Source organism: Enoplosus armatus, chromosome 19 (assembly GCF_043641665.1).
Source record: "Enoplosus armatus isolate fEnoArm2 chromosome 19, fEnoArm2.hap1, whole genome shotgun sequence".
Classification (NCBI taxonomy): domain Eukaryota; kingdom Metazoa; phylum Chordata; class Actinopteri; order Centrarchiformes; family Enoplosidae; genus Enoplosus; species Enoplosus armatus.
The window spans coordinates 7,192,485-7,211,316 of NC_092198.1; the positions used below are offsets into that span (position 1 = coordinate 7,192,485).

The 18,832-nt window shown below is 41.1% G+C and overlaps 1 protein-coding gene across 2 annotated transcripts; it reads left to right on the forward strand.

The window, feature by feature from the left end:
• The first annotated feature begins 87 nt into the window (after positions 1–87).
• On the forward strand, positions 88–8,039 carry selenoi (selenoprotein I). 2 transcript variants are annotated; one of them, XM_070925872.1, is made up of 10 exons: positions 88–144; positions 3,088–3,156; positions 3,734–3,842; positions 4,380–4,454; positions 5,865–6,127; positions 6,990–7,098; positions 7,179–7,227; positions 7,318–7,498; positions 7,612–7,791; positions 7,908–8,039. In XM_070925872.1, the coding sequence occupies exons 1-10, from the start codon at positions 88–90 to the stop codon at positions 8,013–8,015; spliced, it is 1,200 nt and encodes a 399-aa protein (XP_070781973.1). In that variant the 3' UTR covers positions 8,016–8,039. The 2 variants fall into 2 exon arrangements, with proteins under 2 accessions (XP_070781973.1, XP_070781975.1); XM_070925874.1 differs by having other exon boundaries at positions 7,908–7,973.
• Positions 8,040–18,832: the final 10,793 nt, after the last annotated feature.

Below are 18,832 nucleotides of genomic sequence, written 5' to 3' on the forward strand. Positions count from 1 at the left end.
CTTCGACTCGGCAGCTAACGTTGGGGATTTGTATTTCCATAGGAAGAGATATCCAATTATCTCATTGTGGAGCCAGACTATACCACCATGGCTCTTTACGAATATGTCACTCAGGAGCAGCTTGCGGGCTTCGACAAATACAAGGTATGCTTAATAGATTGTAATAGCCTGTTAGCAGCTAGCCACTGAGCCGACAGTGTGTGTTTAACAGCTAACTGTCACGATCTGCAGGGTGCTTCCCTGGAAGGTAGCCAGAGTTAGCTAACCAAAATCATGCCAGATGCAGGTCAAATTTCCCCTAGAAAATAAAAGCTGGGTCCAATATAGATCGTCTTTTTTGTTGCTAGGCAGTTATAACCCTAGAATTATATGTTTGTATTAATTTAATGGTATCTTGTATGCTGCGATGACCATAGTGTTGTTTATGGAGTTGTCCTCACCAACCACTGATTGAATAGCGTTCAGGTTTGGGGTCAGCAACTAACCTTAAAAGTCAGTCTTAGAGATGAGAAGTACTTACTCGATGTCCTGATCAATGGCACTTCAGCAGAGGTGCTTGACAAGGTTGACTTTCTGCCCCCCAGAATATAAGCATTACACACGTTATTATAAGGCTGGTGAATAAAACATAATAAATAATATTGAAATATTTCAAAGACATGTATTAAATGTTGTTGTGAATGTTTGGACATAATATTGGCGAACAGTATTTATATCTTTTATTTTGAAAGTGATGGCCGGAAGTGTCATTGTTTACCATGTTGTGCTTGACTTTGGCGGAAATGTGCTAATAGTTAGCTTGCGACTCTTTCTCTACGGCAGTGCTTGGCTATGAAATAAGGCGTTGTTTTGTGTTTTCACACATTCCAGACATCGTCTCTTCTTAGTGTAGAAGGCCAGTTCGTTTACTAATATTGCAAACACAGAGAGAAAGAAAACCAAGTAACAAGCTGCTGTAATGGATAACTAAGGGGGAACCACTCAACTTCAACTGTTACACTGGTGGCAAACGCCGACAACAAACGAGTACTGACAAGTGAAATCACTTTTATAAGAAATCCAGTGATCATAACAGTGTGTGGTTGGAATGTTTTAAACAGTAACGCCCTCTCTGAATGTTACATAAACCTTTTAGTGTTCAGTTAATGCCCATAATGATGAGCATCAATGTGTCAATACAGATACAAGCAGCCTGTTGTCTCTTCACTGGCTATGGAGGACTGTAGGAAACAGGAGTCGCAATTATTCAAGGATCTAATAGCACAAGACCATTCAGTTTTAATTAGGGGGATATAATTTGACTTACACTGTGTATGCATTAGTCTATCATCAGTAAAGTACATCAATGTATCCCTGAAGTTTACAGACAAGTAACACAAGCCATGTGTTCAGACTTTGTGTACTGTCAATTTATTAAGATAAAATAAGATAATCCTTTATTAATCCCTCAGAGACATAAGTAAGAAAATCAAGGTATAATAAATAAAAACAATAAAGACCGTTATAAAAAAAGTTACTAAAACTAACAAAACAACTGTAATTTACAAATGTACAAATTCATAGAACAAAAAAAAAGAAAGGTAAAGGAGTTATAGTGTATTGCACATAGAGAGATGTAGATATTGCACCATTTGTTATACGTTAAGAAATATTGCAATATTGTTAGTTAAATAAGCACTACTATTGCAAATTTGTATGCACTCAAATTCTCATTTGTTTAAATCTGTATGTTTGCCACAATTCTTAGATAAACAGATGTTTTTAATGTCTATTTTCCTGGCCATGTTCTTTGTCCTTAAATGACACAAGCATAGATAGTTCAGGCTATCTCTCGAATACCTCTTTCTTTGAATACTGCGTGAAACTGCTTCCCTTTGCTAAGAGACCCATTTTCCCAATTATTCCTTTTTAAGAAGCTAGCTCCACGTGTTAGCTGCTGTGCCTCGAGCATCAGTGGCTGGAGGAGAGCAGAGGATGACAAATGTGAGTGAATGAAAGGACTGTGTGGCCCTCTTTGACACAGTGTGGGCATTCTTGAAAGTAGCGCGGACACAAGCATGCAAGTGGAAGGCACATGAGAGCGAAAGACCATTCCACTGATCGCCTCGCGCTGGTTTTTAATGCCGTCATCCATCTTTCTGCCTCTCACACCCTTTGTCACGCTTAACAGAGACTGCCACCTGCCTCGCTGTGAAAGTAATTTGTGTCTGCATGTATTCATTTGTACAGTCGTGTTTGTACAAGATGAGAGGGTGAATTATGGTTACACTGTCTGTTTTTGCACATGTGGTGGTGTTTAATCACATTGGTTGTTCTTGTTGATTTGAGGAACACAATCTGTTGACATTACACAACATCTTGACTTTAACCAGGGTTTGAGTATTGTCAATATGCCTGTGAGCTGTGATTATTCATTTTAAGAATTCAAATCTTGTATAGGATAATGGATTCGATGATTAATTGTGCAGACCCTGGGCAAGTGTGTGTACGTATGAGAAAGAGTGCTATGTAATAGTGTTAATCTGTGTCGCCTTGGTTGGCTGTTCAGTATATCAACAGTAAACACGTGTTTGTAGTGGTTCATTTGAGAGAGTCTACTGCTCTTGTTAAAATATCAATAATTAAACCTGTTGTAGTCACCTGAAGATGCAGATCGCAGGTTTGACCATGCAGGTCGTCTTCCAAGTGAACTAGGAGTGAGAATGAGATTTATATCTAAAGAATTCGACTAAAAAATGACTCTTAATTGGAAAGCTTAGCATAACAAAACACACACACACACACACACAAAGCAGCGTCTTAAATTGTATGAACACCAGAGAAGGTACATTACAGTGTAGCACGCACACGTGTTCGTCATGCCTGGATAAAGTAACGGAGACTGGAATCAGGTTTGTTTTGATCTACACGATGACAGGCTACCAACATGACCCAGTAAACAAGTTATTTGTGAGGCCATATGGCTTTTTTTTTTTTTTTTTTACAAGCCTGAGTTCATTTGCAATGAGATGAAAATGCAACTAGATTAGATGAACAGTTTGTGTTTGATCATCACACCCTGACTGATTAATTTGTGTCTCTTTGCAGTACAGTGCGGTGGACTCGAATCCCCTGTCTGTCTACGTCATGCACCCTTTCTGGAACTGTGTGGTGAAGGTGAGAAAGACCTGAGAAAGACCTGTTCAGCTGTGTGTGTGTGTGTGTGTGTGTGTGTACGTGTGTGTGTGCGTGTGTGCATGTACATCATTAATGAGGTTTCCAACTGTCTACTCTGATACAGTAACAAGCCAGCCTTACCCACCACCACCTTCTCCTTCTTTTCCTGTGTCAGAACACATTAGTCTCTGATTGTAATAGTCTATTCTGGTCTTTGGAGATACTGTGTTGTTTTGAATGCAATCATGTATCTGATAAAATTCACAAACATTCATTTCTTGTATATGTGATACGTGAGTCTGGGTTATTTGTATTTTTAGGCACTGACACATTTATCTACTCATCTTTATTGTTTTACGTTAATCTCTGCTTGACTACCACCGGATATTCATTTTACAAAATTCACATCCCTGTGCCTTAAATCATCTCTGCCTAACAGTTATGTAACTGTCCATAAAGTGTGACAACAGTAATTACTGTCTAGTTATTTAATCCGTGTCAATGAGAAGACAAGTGACAGGTTGATTAACTGTTACACACTCACTTTTTTTCTCTCTGTCCATGTCTTTTTCAACAGTTTCTACCAACATGGTTAGCCCCGAACCTCATTACATTTACAGGCTTTATGTTCCTTGTGTTGAATTTCCTGATGTTGGCCTTCTTCGACTTTGACTTCACTGCCTCAGGTATGTCCTCTGCACAAAACCAGACGGCGTGTATGTTGGTGGGTTTATTTATGAAAGGCAAAGTCCATCACCCATGAAACATGACTGCCTATCACTAACCCATTAGATGCTACAAACACACACACATTTAACTACTGCTGTTAATATGTACAGCAATATCTCTAGAACATAAAGACTGACACACATTTCTGTAAACATACTGTGCGTCATCATGTTTGTTATCTCATATTACTATTTACTTTTTGTACACAAATAAAATGCACTCTTCTGACTCTAACTATTTGCTGTCAGGAGTCAGTCCTTTGAAGAATAGCTAAACCAAATTATGCACACATGTTAATTGTTTGCCTAAAACGTGCTCTTTAGCAGATCTTATTCCATAGAGTTGTTTGTGCATTCCCTTCTGTTTTAGATTAGATTTGTTTTAACCAACCCTGAGCTAATTTGAGTAAAGTGAAAGTTCATTCGGCTGATCTATGTTTGTCAGTTTTTGTCTGCAGCATGGTGTGCTGCATATTTACATTATTTGTGTCTCAGCTGCAGGACATGAACACGTGCCTAGTTGGGTCTGGGTTGCTGCAGGGATCTTCAACTTCTTGGCCTATACGCTCGGTGAGTCCTGACCCCTGCCTACCCATGTGTGTTGTTTTTCGCTGACTTTTTGAGAGGCTTGGGGGAAATTCTTCCTAATGGAATGTATTCTGTACAGTGACTCTGGGACACTGTTCATAACCAGTATTACAGTATAACAGTATGGGAGGGGGTGGGGATAGCCTGATAACAGTGTAGTTGCCAAGCATTTTGAAGTGTTTGTCACTCAGGAACGAAGGTTGGAGAAGCAGGTCATAAAATGTGGGTGGGGAAATTATTTAGACAGACTCTGCCTTCTTTCAACAACTACGGTTTAAGTGCCCTCGAGCAAGACATTTCTAGCTGTTAATTTGGAATATGATCATATTATTCATAGCACCCTGAATCAACTGTAGTTGACTGTCGACATACACATATTTGATAGAACACCACCAGTATTTACTCCCACCAACTCACATAAATTGGGCTCTGTTTAAAGATGCCCTAATCAATATCTTTGTTCATTGACAGTGGATATGATGAGTGTGTGAGTTGGTGGAGAGCAAAATGGAGCTAAAGAAGAGTGAATATTGCACTCTCAGGTGGTCATAAACACAACTTCAGAAAAATTGATATGTTGCTCCATGTTGGCCAGATGTGTAAGTAGTTGTGTAACCATTTGCTGACACATTCATCATAACGACTGTCAGTGTTGTGTTTTCAGTTTGTTCCACTGCCCACAAGTTGCCAAAAACTCAATTAGAGAAGTTTGAATTTTGAAGTGGAGATGGTTGTGCTCCAGGTCAGGAATTAAAAAGACTATTTGACTTAATGGTTGAATGTTTACCTTTTGGTGCGATCATACAAGGCATTTGAAGGAGACTGGAGGTTGAAGGTGAAGCAAGGTTACTCACTGTAATAGAGCAATATTTACACAACAAGGTGTAACATTAAGCATGATGAATGTTTGGACATGTGTTCCTGTTTTCCAGAACAACACCTCACATCAGTAGGCGCACTTTGAGTTTTTGTTTCCACGAGACATTGCGGTTTGTAGCACATAAATAGCAAATAAATACAGGTTTATTTGACTGTCAAATTCCTACTCTGTCTGTGCGTTTGTTCGTGGGAGACGTGTGCCCTGTGAACTAGATAAAAGTCTGTTTAAAGTCTTGCTGACCATTTTGTGGACCATTGAAATAAAACAACTTTCCACATGGTGTTTCTTATGAGGATGCATTTGCAGAATATTTCCATGTGTGGATGACATTAAATGTAGTCTAGATCAGTTGCTGTGACAGTGAATTCAGTGGTGGGAAGCAGGAATGTGTCTGACTTCGTACAGTTAAGGGAGTGAGGGCAGCAGCTTTAGCACTTTGTATGTTTATGTGTTCCTATATAAACAGATATTTTATGTAATGATGTGTCTGGGTTTTTTTTTGTTATGTGTAGATGGTGTTGATGGTAAGCAGGCCCGTCGCACCAACTCCTCCACGCCACTAGGGGAGCTGTTTGACCATGGCCTGGACAGTTGGGCGTGCATCTTCTTTGTCGCTACCGTCTACTCCATATTTGGGCGCGGGGAGAGTGGCGTGGGCGTAGCCACGCTGTATTACATCCTGTGGGTGGTGCTGTTCTCTTTCATTCTGTCTCACTGGGAGAAATATAACACTGGCATCTTGTTTCTGCCCTGGGGATACGACATCAGCCAAGTGGTAAGGACGCAAACAAACAATCACAACATGGTCCTATGTGTGAAATTAGAAAATACACAGCTAGCTAATTGACCGTTTGAGTGTTTGATTTACCATCAAAATTCCTGGTAATTTTTTAAAACAATGGGTCTGGATTAGACTGGTTTCTAAACCAACAGGTGTCGATTTTGTCAGTTGAAATTATTTTAGCAGCTGTAGCTCGCTAGCTAAGATGTATTCATTATGGGGTAATTATTTCCTTCAACACTACTGTTTATGTTACAGAAAGGAGACATTTCTTAGGATGAGGATAAAGCAATGTTTTTAGCGAATGGAACGCCATCTCGGATAACGGGTTTGGCTGAGGTTGCTGGAAAATAAACTTCCTCAAATCCAATAAAGAGCAGGACAAAGCCGCTAACGTAAGCCTGCACTCTGATATAGTAGTGTCCAGAACTGGCCCCCACACAGTGGGAGAATACTACACAGTGGATGTGCAAATCATGAGTGGAGGATTTTTGAACATAACTTGTAACCCCTTGACCTCGGAAACAACGCTCAGTTTCTGCTGTAGGCAGTAAACTAGTTAGTTGGACATGCTAAAGTTTGCAGTTTACATTAAGAACAGACAAACACACTGTTAAATCAATTTCTTACACTTTCGTGCTCAGATTTTTGGTTTTGAAGAAGGTAAAAAAAATAAAAAACACCATCCAAACTCTTTATATGGAGTATCACCCTTACTACAGCCTGACTGGCTCGCTGTGCCTAGTTACGGTTATGATTGGACAAAAATGTTCAGGTGAGGGGGTTAGCAAATGGTCACCTCCTTGACATTCCAGCCTACTAATGACTGGATGCCTTGGGTCTCATCTCCTTCCAGACCATCTCTCTCGTTTACTTGGTCACTGCCGTGGTCGGCGTGGAAACGTGGTACCAGCCAATCCTGTGGCACTTCCTGTACAGAGACCTTTTCACCGTCATGATCATCGGTGAGCTGCGATTGGTCTCTCTGAATACATTAACTCACTAGCTGAAGCAGCTACAGTAATGAATGCCTTTTGTTTCGCAGCCTGTTCCTTCACTGTGACCTTACCCATGAGCCTCTACAATGTCCTGAAGTAAGTCAACGTTTCATTAGCGTTTTGTTATGTTGTAGTGTTATTATTTCACACAGCGCTCTGAACTCTTCACCCTCTGTGGTTTTGCAGAGCTCACCGCAGTAACACTCTAAAGCACAGCAGCCTGTACGAAGCCTTCCTGCCCTTCCTTTCTCCTGTCCTCCTCTTCGTCTTGTCCACCACTTGGGTGGTCTTCTCCCCATCCGACATCCTCAAGCTGCAGCCCAGGATCTTCTACCTCATGGTGGGGACAGCTTTCGCTAATGTCACGGTAAGCTGTTTTTTTTTGTTTTTTGGGGTTTTTTTTGGCACGTGTGTTTTCGATAAACCACAAAATACATAAATATCTTTATTCATGTGTGAATGTCTGTGTTTATCTTGCAGTGTCAGCTGATTGTGTGTCAGATGAGTAACACGCGTTGCCAGGCGCTGAGCTGGCTGTTGCTGCCCATGACACCGGTGGTGTTATTAGCGGTGACTGGGATTGTTGGCAATGAGACCTTGCTGCTGTATCTGTGGACAGCTGCTGTCATACTCGCACACATACACTACGGTGTATCAGTGGTAAGACCACACACACACACACACACACACACACACACACACACATACACACACATACAGAGAGGTGAATGACTGAATGAATGAGGTACAAAATAATGTTTTTTTTCCATTGCTAGGTACAACAGCTCAGCGGCCACTTCAACATCCTCGCCTTCTCCCTGAAGAAGCCCAGCAGTGACTGACAGGAGGAGGAACGAATCGGCTTGAAAGGAGCAGAGGTTTAAGCTCCTCGGCTTATCGACACTTCACTCTCATCACCACGGAAACCGTATCCCCTCCCTTCCATCCATGAGGACACTGCAAGTGGAATGGACTGTGGCCCCGTTTTCCACTGTCCCCAAAAACACACACATACATACACAACACACACACGTTCCTAACCAACCAACTAAACTCTGGTCTCTGCGATGGGGCGGGCCCAGGGGCTCTGGCTTCCGTCATTGGTGATTGGCTAACTTGGTTGAGCCAATTGGGTGCAATTGTTTCCTACGGAAATGTGCTTCAGTCGTGAGGAGCCAGGAGCCATGCGAACACACACACACGTACATACATTATTCTGCTTTCATACAGATAATTTATGTCTTGTGGCAGGTATTTCAAATACAAACATAGCCACACACACAAACAGCTGCACTCACATAGTATTATGAATGTATGATATGCCTTGGGGAAATGCCATTTAAGTTTTATTATATTAACAGGAATGCCTCAAGTGGTGGTGTTTCAAACTCGACCAAACCTGTAAATTCTGGCCGCACATGGCTCATACACCCTCAGCTGTGTCCGGAGTTTAAAGGTTTAGTCACCTTTTTATCATAGGATGAGTTGGGAATTTCAGTTGGGAATCCCAGTGATGTATGTTAATAGCTATATGTATACTGTATGTGTTGAGGGGTTTGGGGCATTTTATTTTCTAACTGAAATGCAACTTTAAAAAATGGATGGTTACTCCCGTAAAACATTGTGTAAATTTCCCTCTAATTAATTCCACATTATGCTCTGAGTAAACAGAGTTTGGATTTTGACTAACCAGGGCGAAGAAATGACCAGGGTGACCTCTGACCTTTTTGAATTCCACTAACCTTCCACTTTGACCTCTGTCTGAGCACTGGCCTCCCAGCTCTCCCTAACCTTCTGAGGTGTCGTGTCTTCATGCTGATTCGTTCGGTTTTATTTTTTTTACTTTTCTCTTATATACATATATTGTTTGGTTTTTTTTGTCTGTTGCCATGGCAATGGTTTGTGGTTTAGTGGCCCAGTGCTTGAATGAAGAGTGCGTTCAAAAGCCGTTAACGGAGCGGACTCACTCTGAGGGAACAAGCCGTCGCACACGACACCACAAACGCCACAACACCGTCTGGCGTCACACACACACACACACACACACACACACACACATATTATCACACTTTTTATGCTGTCTGTCAGATAACTTGAGTTTTGTTTTTCTGTTGGTTTTGTTTTACACTGTCCCTCTGTGTGATCCAAACAATGTTCCATGGTGAGTATGGATACTTGGACTGGACTTGGTTGTTCATCAAAGTGGTTTTTACTGCCAGGCCAATTAAGATTTACTCATCATCTGTGTCACCTCTCATTCTCTTCTTGTGACAACATGAACAGTTTGTCACTGTGGTTGTAGTTTGGAGGAAATGCGTTCCTTTTGTGTGTAACTTGACCCATAGAAATTATTTTTTGGCCTTGCTATTGAAAAGTGACTAGTCTTGTCAATCTGCAAGGACTTTCCCCTGTTTCAGATTTACGTTCAAGAGTTACACAGTTTAAGCTTGGCCTGATTGAAACCTAAATTATCAATGTGGAGCCAAGACTGAGTGAATGATCTTCTCCACCAATGTTTTTAAACTGTAGTTTCTAAACCAAACTAGAAGATTTTAGCTCACAAAGGCTGGAGGGGCTCTGGTTTACACGTCATGCCTCACTCTTACCTGTCAAAAGACAGGTGGAACAGGTGGATCAGGTGGATCCAGTCAGCTAAACCCATTGGCCCAATGTCTGGGTCTCAATGAGTCTGAAGGTAAATTGTTAAGATGAACCACAAGGAAAGCCTTGTACTTGCCTTGTGAACGGCGAGTACAATTTTGACTGAACATGAAGACTAATCATCTCATACACGGTAGATTGCTGCAGCACAAGTGTGGCGATACTTTCTCATTTAAAGGTATATAGGAAACATTAGATACACTGGGGAGGAAAAATATACTTGGATCATTTGTACCACTTGTCCAAAAGTTTTGTACATATACTATTATCGAGAAACACTGCAACATTTAGACCACAGCCACAGCCTTGTAGTGTCCCTGTAGTACTATCAGGGCTGGGAGAAACAATGCAAGATCCAACTCTCCTGCCATAACTCCCAGTAATGTAGCCCGTGTTGGTTTGCAGTACCTCTACGCTGAAACCGGGGAGAGCTTGTACGCAGTCATAAGCACATTATAATGGTTTAAATTTTGATTTGACTCGTTAATGGAGCCCCACATCTGTGACTTTGGACCATAGATTGTAGTGACGTGAGAACAACTGTGACTGAGATTTTTTTCTGGTGGGTACATGCACTGTCTGGGTATGTGCAGATCCATGTGTATAATGTATGGGTGTATACTCGTGTGGATATCTGTGTAAATACATATATTATTTCGTCATTTTTATTTTATTTTTATTTTTTAAACTACAAATGGCCGGTTTCTCTAAACATGGGGAGGGGAAGTAACTTGTAGACCAGGGGATGATGCCAATCAGCAGTGTTCTTATCGTCATCTTCAAATCCTGAAAAACTGTCTAGGTAGCACTTCCTAGATCTGACACCAGTTTTTTTTTTTTTGCAATAGTTTTTATCTTTGCCGCTCTACTGGCTGATTGGATCTGGTCTTTTCTTTGGGATAGTTTGGAGAGGGGACAGGCTCTGGGTGTGAAGACCTCCACCCCAGGCTGCAAACACTACAAACATGCATCAAGGGATTTCATGTCATCTTAATAGTAAATTGTTAGCTGGGTGAGAAAACGTGTGTCCCTCAATGAAACAAGCAAAAATCAGGCTGAAATGTGGGAACAGACCATAAAACGAGTAAAATTCTCATCCAGCTGACTGGGTGAATTCATCGGTATATTTAGGAAAAATTAAAATTTTTGTGGGGGGTTTTTTGTAGTGTGCTCCTCAGCTTCTTGCACCACTTTTTAGGAAAGCAGTCTCAATCCCCCCCAGATCAATGAACCAAGCTGTTCAAATTGTGACTAAGTTGTTGTATAATGCTGCCCTGGCAGATGCTCCAGGGCTTCGGTGTGGCTACTCGTGATGTTGTATTTAACCAGTGAAAGAAAGGACTGTTCTGAAACAAATAAAAGTGAATTTTCTTTAACCACTTTTCTGTGTTTGAGCCAGAAACTTGAATGTGTTATTAGCTAAAGTTCCTTTAATTTCCACTAGGGGCCAGCAGACAGCAGCTTTGAGCCTCATGTACATGTGCTTTGACTGGTTTCCAGAGAATGTTCTTTAATTAGGTGGTAGGTACCAATGACATGTACTTTTATCCAGTTTTTCTCTATTGCTTACACACATTTCTTACAAAAAGCTTGCAACTGACACACTTCCCCAAACTACAGACCTCCCCACCAAAATGAAGCACTGGTATTAATACACACCTCCCAGAAACCTAAAAGCAAATGCAACTAGCTTTTGTTTTCTCACACATCACAACCTAACACCTTCCATTTGAAACACATGCAGCAACACATGCTCTAAACGCAGCACTCAGTAATATAAAAAGAAATATATCGTCAAAATGTCTATGTGGGAATGTTTTGGCGAATACACATTCAAAGTCAGCAACATTTGTGTTTTGACAACCTGCTTGTGAAGGTTGAGCTTCCATGTGTTGATGTTGAAGTGATGGCAGTCTCGAGCACACACAGTCACATCTGGCAGAACTAGAGGAGCGCGGGAAGCCAGCAAAGATTGAGGTGTTGTAGTGTAGCTTGTATTAATGCATAAAAGACCAACACACGCAGGCGCAGAGACTTTGTTGCTCTCAGTTCACCCTCCTCTGGGGAAGTTTCTGTAGATTCTCCACAGTCATCGCCTTCAATCTGAATGGCTCCCTCATATACAAATAACCAACCATTTTATTAGTTATCCAACTATTGAAAATTGTAAAAATGCAGTGTATTTTGTATTTCTACATCATATGAGTACTTACTGTTCAGCCATTTGAAGGCCACTTCCCTCCCACATCCAGTTCAGTTCACCTCTAAAGCCGACTTCTGCTCAAGTAAAAGCTGTTACGTTTCGAGGAATAATTTAGTTTTATGGGTAAAACCTGCTTCCATCATACCAGCTGTGCAGTCACGTAAAATCCATCCCCCAGTGACAACAGGAAGGGTGAAGTCCTGATGTTGCTCACTTGCTGGGTTCATTCTCCTGTAGACTTTATGTTCTGCTGCAGTCCATTTACAGATGAGACACTTGCACATCACTGTGCTGTTAAGATAACATTGACATTACTGATGCTTGAGTTGTGTAGTGAGAGTGCAATGGATAAAAAGTATTGAGCAGGACTGGTTGAGCGATGAGAGGTACATATTTTGAGAATTGCACAGCAATAAGAGAATAACCGTAAAAACAAAACAACCTGCGCTACATAGAGCCTTCAGCAGATGGAGCTGCAGAACAATACATGTTAAATCCTTCATGTATGTTGATGACTGCAGCAGTTGAGGACTTAGAGCGGGGAGTGATGAAGGTTTCCGCGCACAATTCACCTCTAAAACAACAGGTAAAAGAACAGTTGGTGTGTTTTTATAGTCTTCTTCACAGTGCGAACAACATGTGTGCTGAACTTAACACCTCTGACTCATGTGGCTCTGCTTTCTGTTACAGACTTCATTAGTAATTGATTGTCTCCTCGCCCGCAACTTTGTCTGGCAGCAAAAAAGCTTGCGCGTGTGTTTGTGTTTTTATCATCTTTGCACTCACAGTCACTCTTAAAAAAACTCCCCCAGGGATCATGTGCAAGAAGTTTGGGGTGTTTATACTAGCAAATGAAAACTTTCAAACAGAGAAATCAGAACTCTTCGAGTAATCTTTAAGATTAACTGCCAGAGAACATCAAAGGAAGAAACTATATGGCGCGTTTGCCTTTAATAATGACTTGTATATCATTGAGTCAGTTATGTTTCAGCGAGGAGGCCCAGCAAGCCCGTCTTGGATCGGCCCTCTGTTGTGAAAGTGTAGGTGCTGAGTTTTGCCTGTCAAAACAGCTGGCAGCCGATCACGACGGTCGCTTATCTTGACGGGATCTTTTTCATCCAGGAATATGACTCTCATCGAGCAATGATTCATCCAAACAATGTGCTGTGAGCGAGCCAGAGGTTTGCTCGTCCATTAAATATGTGATCCAGCTCATTGTCTGGGAGCAGCCGAATGCAGCAGGGTTCAAAGTGTTTTCTTTGACTTAGGATCAACATGCAATATATTGGAAATAAATGTAGATGATCCGACAAAATATATTCCTTTCTGTACACTTTGGTTTCTCTCACTCCACTGTTCTTCTTCTAAAGGGACCTTACTTTAAGAAATCAGATTTTCCTGTATTTACATCTGCATATACTGAATTGTTAAACACGTTTCATTCAGTATATAGATATTGGAGATATTTTATTTGTTTGAGTTTGAGAAGTTGGGTTTTTATCTTCATAGGAATACTCAACCAAAAATCAAACACTCTCCGTCTGAAGGCTTGAAATTCCTCTGAAATGTTTGCGGCTTTCTCTCTCACTAAAGACCAAAGCTTTCGTCAGCTTTGATTCTGAATATTTGCCAAACATTTCAACTGCCAGTTTTAAAGAAAAAAGAAAAATGAAAAGTCAATAAAAACCACTCAAACCAATCCTGCAGCACATCTACGTTCCTGCTGTTGATCTGTATGTTCAGTGCGCTCCAAACAGTCTATTCTTGTCCAAGTTTTGCACAAACTGATACTCAACAGATTAGTGCAGTGTTCCTTTAAACAGCTGGTACCACTTTCTAATAAGTCAGCTTTTATATAGGATTTATAAGTTATTAAATCAGTTCCTGATGCTTTATAGATCAAGAAGGTGTCCATCCTCCTCCAGCAGGACAGCTGCAGGGCATCCTGACAAAAGTCCAGTTATTAATGATTTATTAATATCTACAATTGCAGACTTGTTGGATTGTTGTAACATAAAAGCAACAGGAACATCATGCGATGTCGAAAAACCCAATTACTAAGTGCTTTGGAACGTAAAAGTAAGTAACTAAATTGCAAAGTTATGACATGAAGCCAAAACAGACAACAACAACAACAACAACAACACTAGTACAATGAAAGATGGGCTAAAAAATATGGAATAAAATAGATAATTAATTAAAATCAGGGTTAGCTGTATGATAAAAATGTGATTAGAGAGGTGATTTAAAAATACAACAAAGACTCAGCTGAGGATAATTTTCTATAGTCTAAAACCCTTTTATCAGTGACTTATTAACATTAATAATTGCAGATGACTTACTAAGTGTAGCTGACGGTTTATTAAAAAGTTGGACTCATGAGCTTTTAATATTGAATTTTGTAACATGTAATTGCAAAATGTATGTTATTAAACGACTTATTACCACTTATAAATAAGAAACTATCAGTAAGAAACTCTTGAGCATTTGCTAATGACTTAAATATTAATCATTCATTAGCAAGAGAGATTTTTCACAACCTACCATATTAAAAGTGGCTCCTATTAATGGCTTATAATTAATCTATAAATATAAGTAACTGACTGATTGACAAGAAAACGTTGTGGCAACGTTAGGTTAACTCCAGTCAAAGAATCAAAACTAATCCTTGGCGCCCCCCAGTGGTAAAAAAGACACTGCAGAGGACAGCAATGCACGCCACTACCAATCTGATTGTCTCATCAACATCATTTGCGAGATGTTATAGTCCTACACATGGCTTTGAGTGTGGTTCACTATTGTAACTCAGTTGTAAGGACCTTTTCCTCAAATTCACTCAGTAATGACCCTTTAAAGTAAAATGTATCCAGCGTCATATTTGAAAACTTTGAGGAGCTTGACAGAAAAACTAGCTGTCACTCCAGAGACAAACGCCCCTGTTTTCTGATAACTCCTTTCTGAACCTGCTGTGGAGGTTGAGTTCCCATGTGTTGAGGTTAAAGTGACACGGCGTCCCCTCTGGTCAGGGCGTCTTTTAGTGAATTAGCTGGTGTTGATCCTGAACTGACAGTTAATCAGAGGTGGCATCAATTAAACAGAGTTGGGCTCGAGTTGCTGCTCTGTGGCGCTGGACGTTTTGTGCGCCACTGACCCCCGTGACTCGTCCACACGCACTGTCATTGGCGGGCTGCCGGGGCCTAGTGAAGCACCGCACCACCCTGGACCGCTCCCCCCCTGCGAGGTGACACTCAATTATGGATGACCCATCATTAGAAACCAGACACGCCGGAACCCAGGCTTGCCCAGACTGACACACACACACAAACACTGTGATGGGCACAGCGATTATTCTCAGAGACACCCAAGACTATTGAAGTGCTAATGGAGTAACACCATCCATTTCATTCCATAACCACTGCACCTGTAACCCCTGTGGCCTCCAGGTGACCACAGGTATGCATTTTCCATATCAGTATCATTATTAGCAAATTAAAATCTGTGTCAAATTATGATATTACGCCAAACTAATTACATTTCATGGAAAAAATATTTTACATTTTTTTCAGGAAACTGAGTTCTGGTTTATCATACAGTAACAATATGGTATTCCTATCCATTGTACCTGGAAGTTGATGTTGGGTGCAGCTGCGTATTCGTTCTTTTGTCTCGGCTCTTAATCCTGCATTTGTTCCATGAAAAAGCAAACACAAAGGACACATCTCTCATCGGTCATTAACACAGGGATTAAGCTGCAATACATCAAATGATGGCATGGTCATGCATACACAATGCGCGCGCACACACACACACACACACACACACACACACCCACACCCACTGAAGGTTTCAGCTTTCAGACTGGAATCTGGGTATGTCAGTTTTCAGTGCATTTCTTTGCTGCCATCTTTGTTGTAATAATAGATGGGATGGCCGGTCAAACACTTTGGTCCAGACTGAAATATCTCAAAAACGTTTGAATAGATTGCCATGAAGCGATCAAGCTTCACTTGTCAATTTTCTGGCAGCACTAGCTGTTCTTTGTGAGCAATATGAGAGACATGGACGTGCATCCATTCCAACTAGCTTACAGCTAACGTCTGTACAGGTGGTGCATTGGCTGTCTGGGGCGAATTAACACAAACAGTCCAGCGGTCGATTTCAGGCTAATGACACAAGGCAAAAATTTGCTTCACTTCCTGTCTGAACACACCTTGTTACCAGGGAAATAAATCTTGTCTCGTGTAATGCGTGTGCATATCCAGACTCACCTCGATGTGGATTTACAACCTCATGTCTCTGTCAAGCTGAAATAAGACAGACAGAGATCATTTACGACCTATTTAAATCTTCCTTGTTTGGATTCAAACAGCATATTTGTCTGTTCTGAGGCTTCTCTAATAAGTAACTAGCTCAACCCAAAATAACAAACATCAGAAGGATTGGTTGCTGGTAAGTACCAAGTAGACATGTCCAGGCATGTTTTGTGTCTTCAATAATGCCAACAAACCCAATTAAACACACACATGCATGACTCACTCTCAGTGACCACAACTGGCCGTCTCTATAGCGTCTCACCCAACGGGGCATGACAGTGGCTGAAACTTTAATGCAACTTAACTTACATTCTGCCCTATTAGCAACCAGGAGGACGTCAGTATGCAGCCAAATATCAAAGGCAACAACGTGAGGAGAGGAGAAAGTAGGTGGAGAGGTGTACTGAGGTGTAGAATCTAATAAGGTTGGTGCCACTGCTTTTGGCCAGTTATAGACAAGTGTGATTGTCAGTTCAACTGACCAATGGAAGAAATGAAAACATTTTGGTCATAAAAAATATCCCAAGCTCCCAATTCTATGCAAACGGAACGGACCTGACAAGTGTAGTTATACGTGTAGGTGTAGGGCTGTAGGGAAATGGTGTCACTGAATAGCGTCTGAGCCACAAATTTAAACAGACAACGTATCGATCCCAGTCGGATCTTTGTTCGTTTTTGACCTGATCGTCAAAAAGCGATCAAAAACATTTCTGACCTGACCAAGTTATGAAAATATGTTACAATTGTGTGTATATGAAAAGTCTGCTTGTTGCTGTCTTATTTATCTTTTATCACTCTGGGATATTCGCCAGCTCAACTTGACACTTTCAAGTCTTGCAGGAGTCAAGTCCAAGTCTGACGACCTCCATTTTGTAACTAAAGTGTCAAGTCTTCACCTCTGTATGAACTCTTAAACCTGTGCTTACTCTAACCCTAGCAGGTATACTTATGCTCATTCCTCTTTATAAAAGAACAGGTTCCAAGCACTGCTGTACACTATTGCAAGACCAATGCGCGATCAAGGATGAGATGACCTAGTACTGACTCGTAAGTTACGGGTGGACTTTCACTTTGATTGTGTCTCTCGGTGTCTCTCACAGGTGAAGACACCGAGTGAACACAAAAGTGAATGTGTCAGTGATCACACGGAAACGCGTTTTATGTCTCCGCTTGATGTTGCTGTTACATGCGCATGCTCTTCTGATGGGACAATGGTCACTGTAGCATGCATGTAAACGCAGTGCTCCAGTAGCCCTGGATGCATCCTTACGTGCAACATGCATTATTAATCGATTTTCCATAACCTTGTTTGTCCAATTCTTACGCTCATGCACCATTCAGATTCAGTCTGACTGAGCTCAGTTCTCAATGGAGGGTAGTGGATGCTTGGAAACATCTCCAGCATCCAAAACAAGCTTCTTTTGTTTGGTGGGTCCTCTGCATGACTGCTAATATGTATTTAAAGAGTTTATGTCACAGGATTACACTGAAGTGACCTTAATTGGTTTGTGGATTAGTTTTGAAGTACAAGTGCCCGTGTGTTTCTTTGGGCTTACTGAATTTGGCAAGTTGTTAAGCAGCCGTTCTTGTTTAGCGTACTGCCATTGTGCAGTGTGAATGTGTGTGTGTGTTTGTCTGATACAGTATCAGAGCTTAGTGGTTCATATCACAGTTAAGTAGCCAGAGATGTAACTGGAGTGGGGGGATGTATCCACCTCAGTGGGTTCAATCTGTCCTTATTGGTCACACACAGAACATGCGCCATACCCTAACACACACACACGCATGCACACACACACACACATCCAAAAAGAGTATCAGGTAACAGCCCCTCAATTATTTAGCAGCCACGAAGAGCGCCGCGAAGCAGCAACCAGATTCCTCCACCTGTTTGCAGCACACCTGAATATTAATGATCCAGAGACAGAGACAAAGGGTGTATGAGGGAGGAGACGCTTGTCAGAGATTTGAGGGAAAGATTGAATTTTTAGGTTTAAATTAGCTTTGCCGTGGTATGACAAATCATTTAGCACATCTGACAGCCTCAGAGTGGACTCTTGTCTTGTCTTGTCTTGAATTGTAGGTTGGTTCATCGATGTAAAAAAATGTTATTAAAAAGTGTCAAAATTGGTTCTAAGTTTAGGTTACTGCCATGATTTGACCGTAGCCATTTTGGTCCTCATGCATACCGCAAAACACCACAATTTGTAACTAGAGAAGAGTCAGCTCATCAGTTTACCAAACAAATAGTTGCGGCAGCACTAACAAAATCTTGAGTAACTATCAATCTAGTAAGGAACAAACCAGAAATGTATTTCTAATAACTCTGAGTCAAAGATTATAGCTTCAGAGAACAGACTGCTAGGCAGCATTATCTAATGATCCACACGTGGACCACTTTCTGCTGCTAAATACACTTCGTCCATATTATTATTATTTTTTACATCTTTCACATGTGACATTAGTGACTGTTTTTATGTGGTGCATCACTCAGTTGTCCTGTATTTGAGGGGACCGACAATAA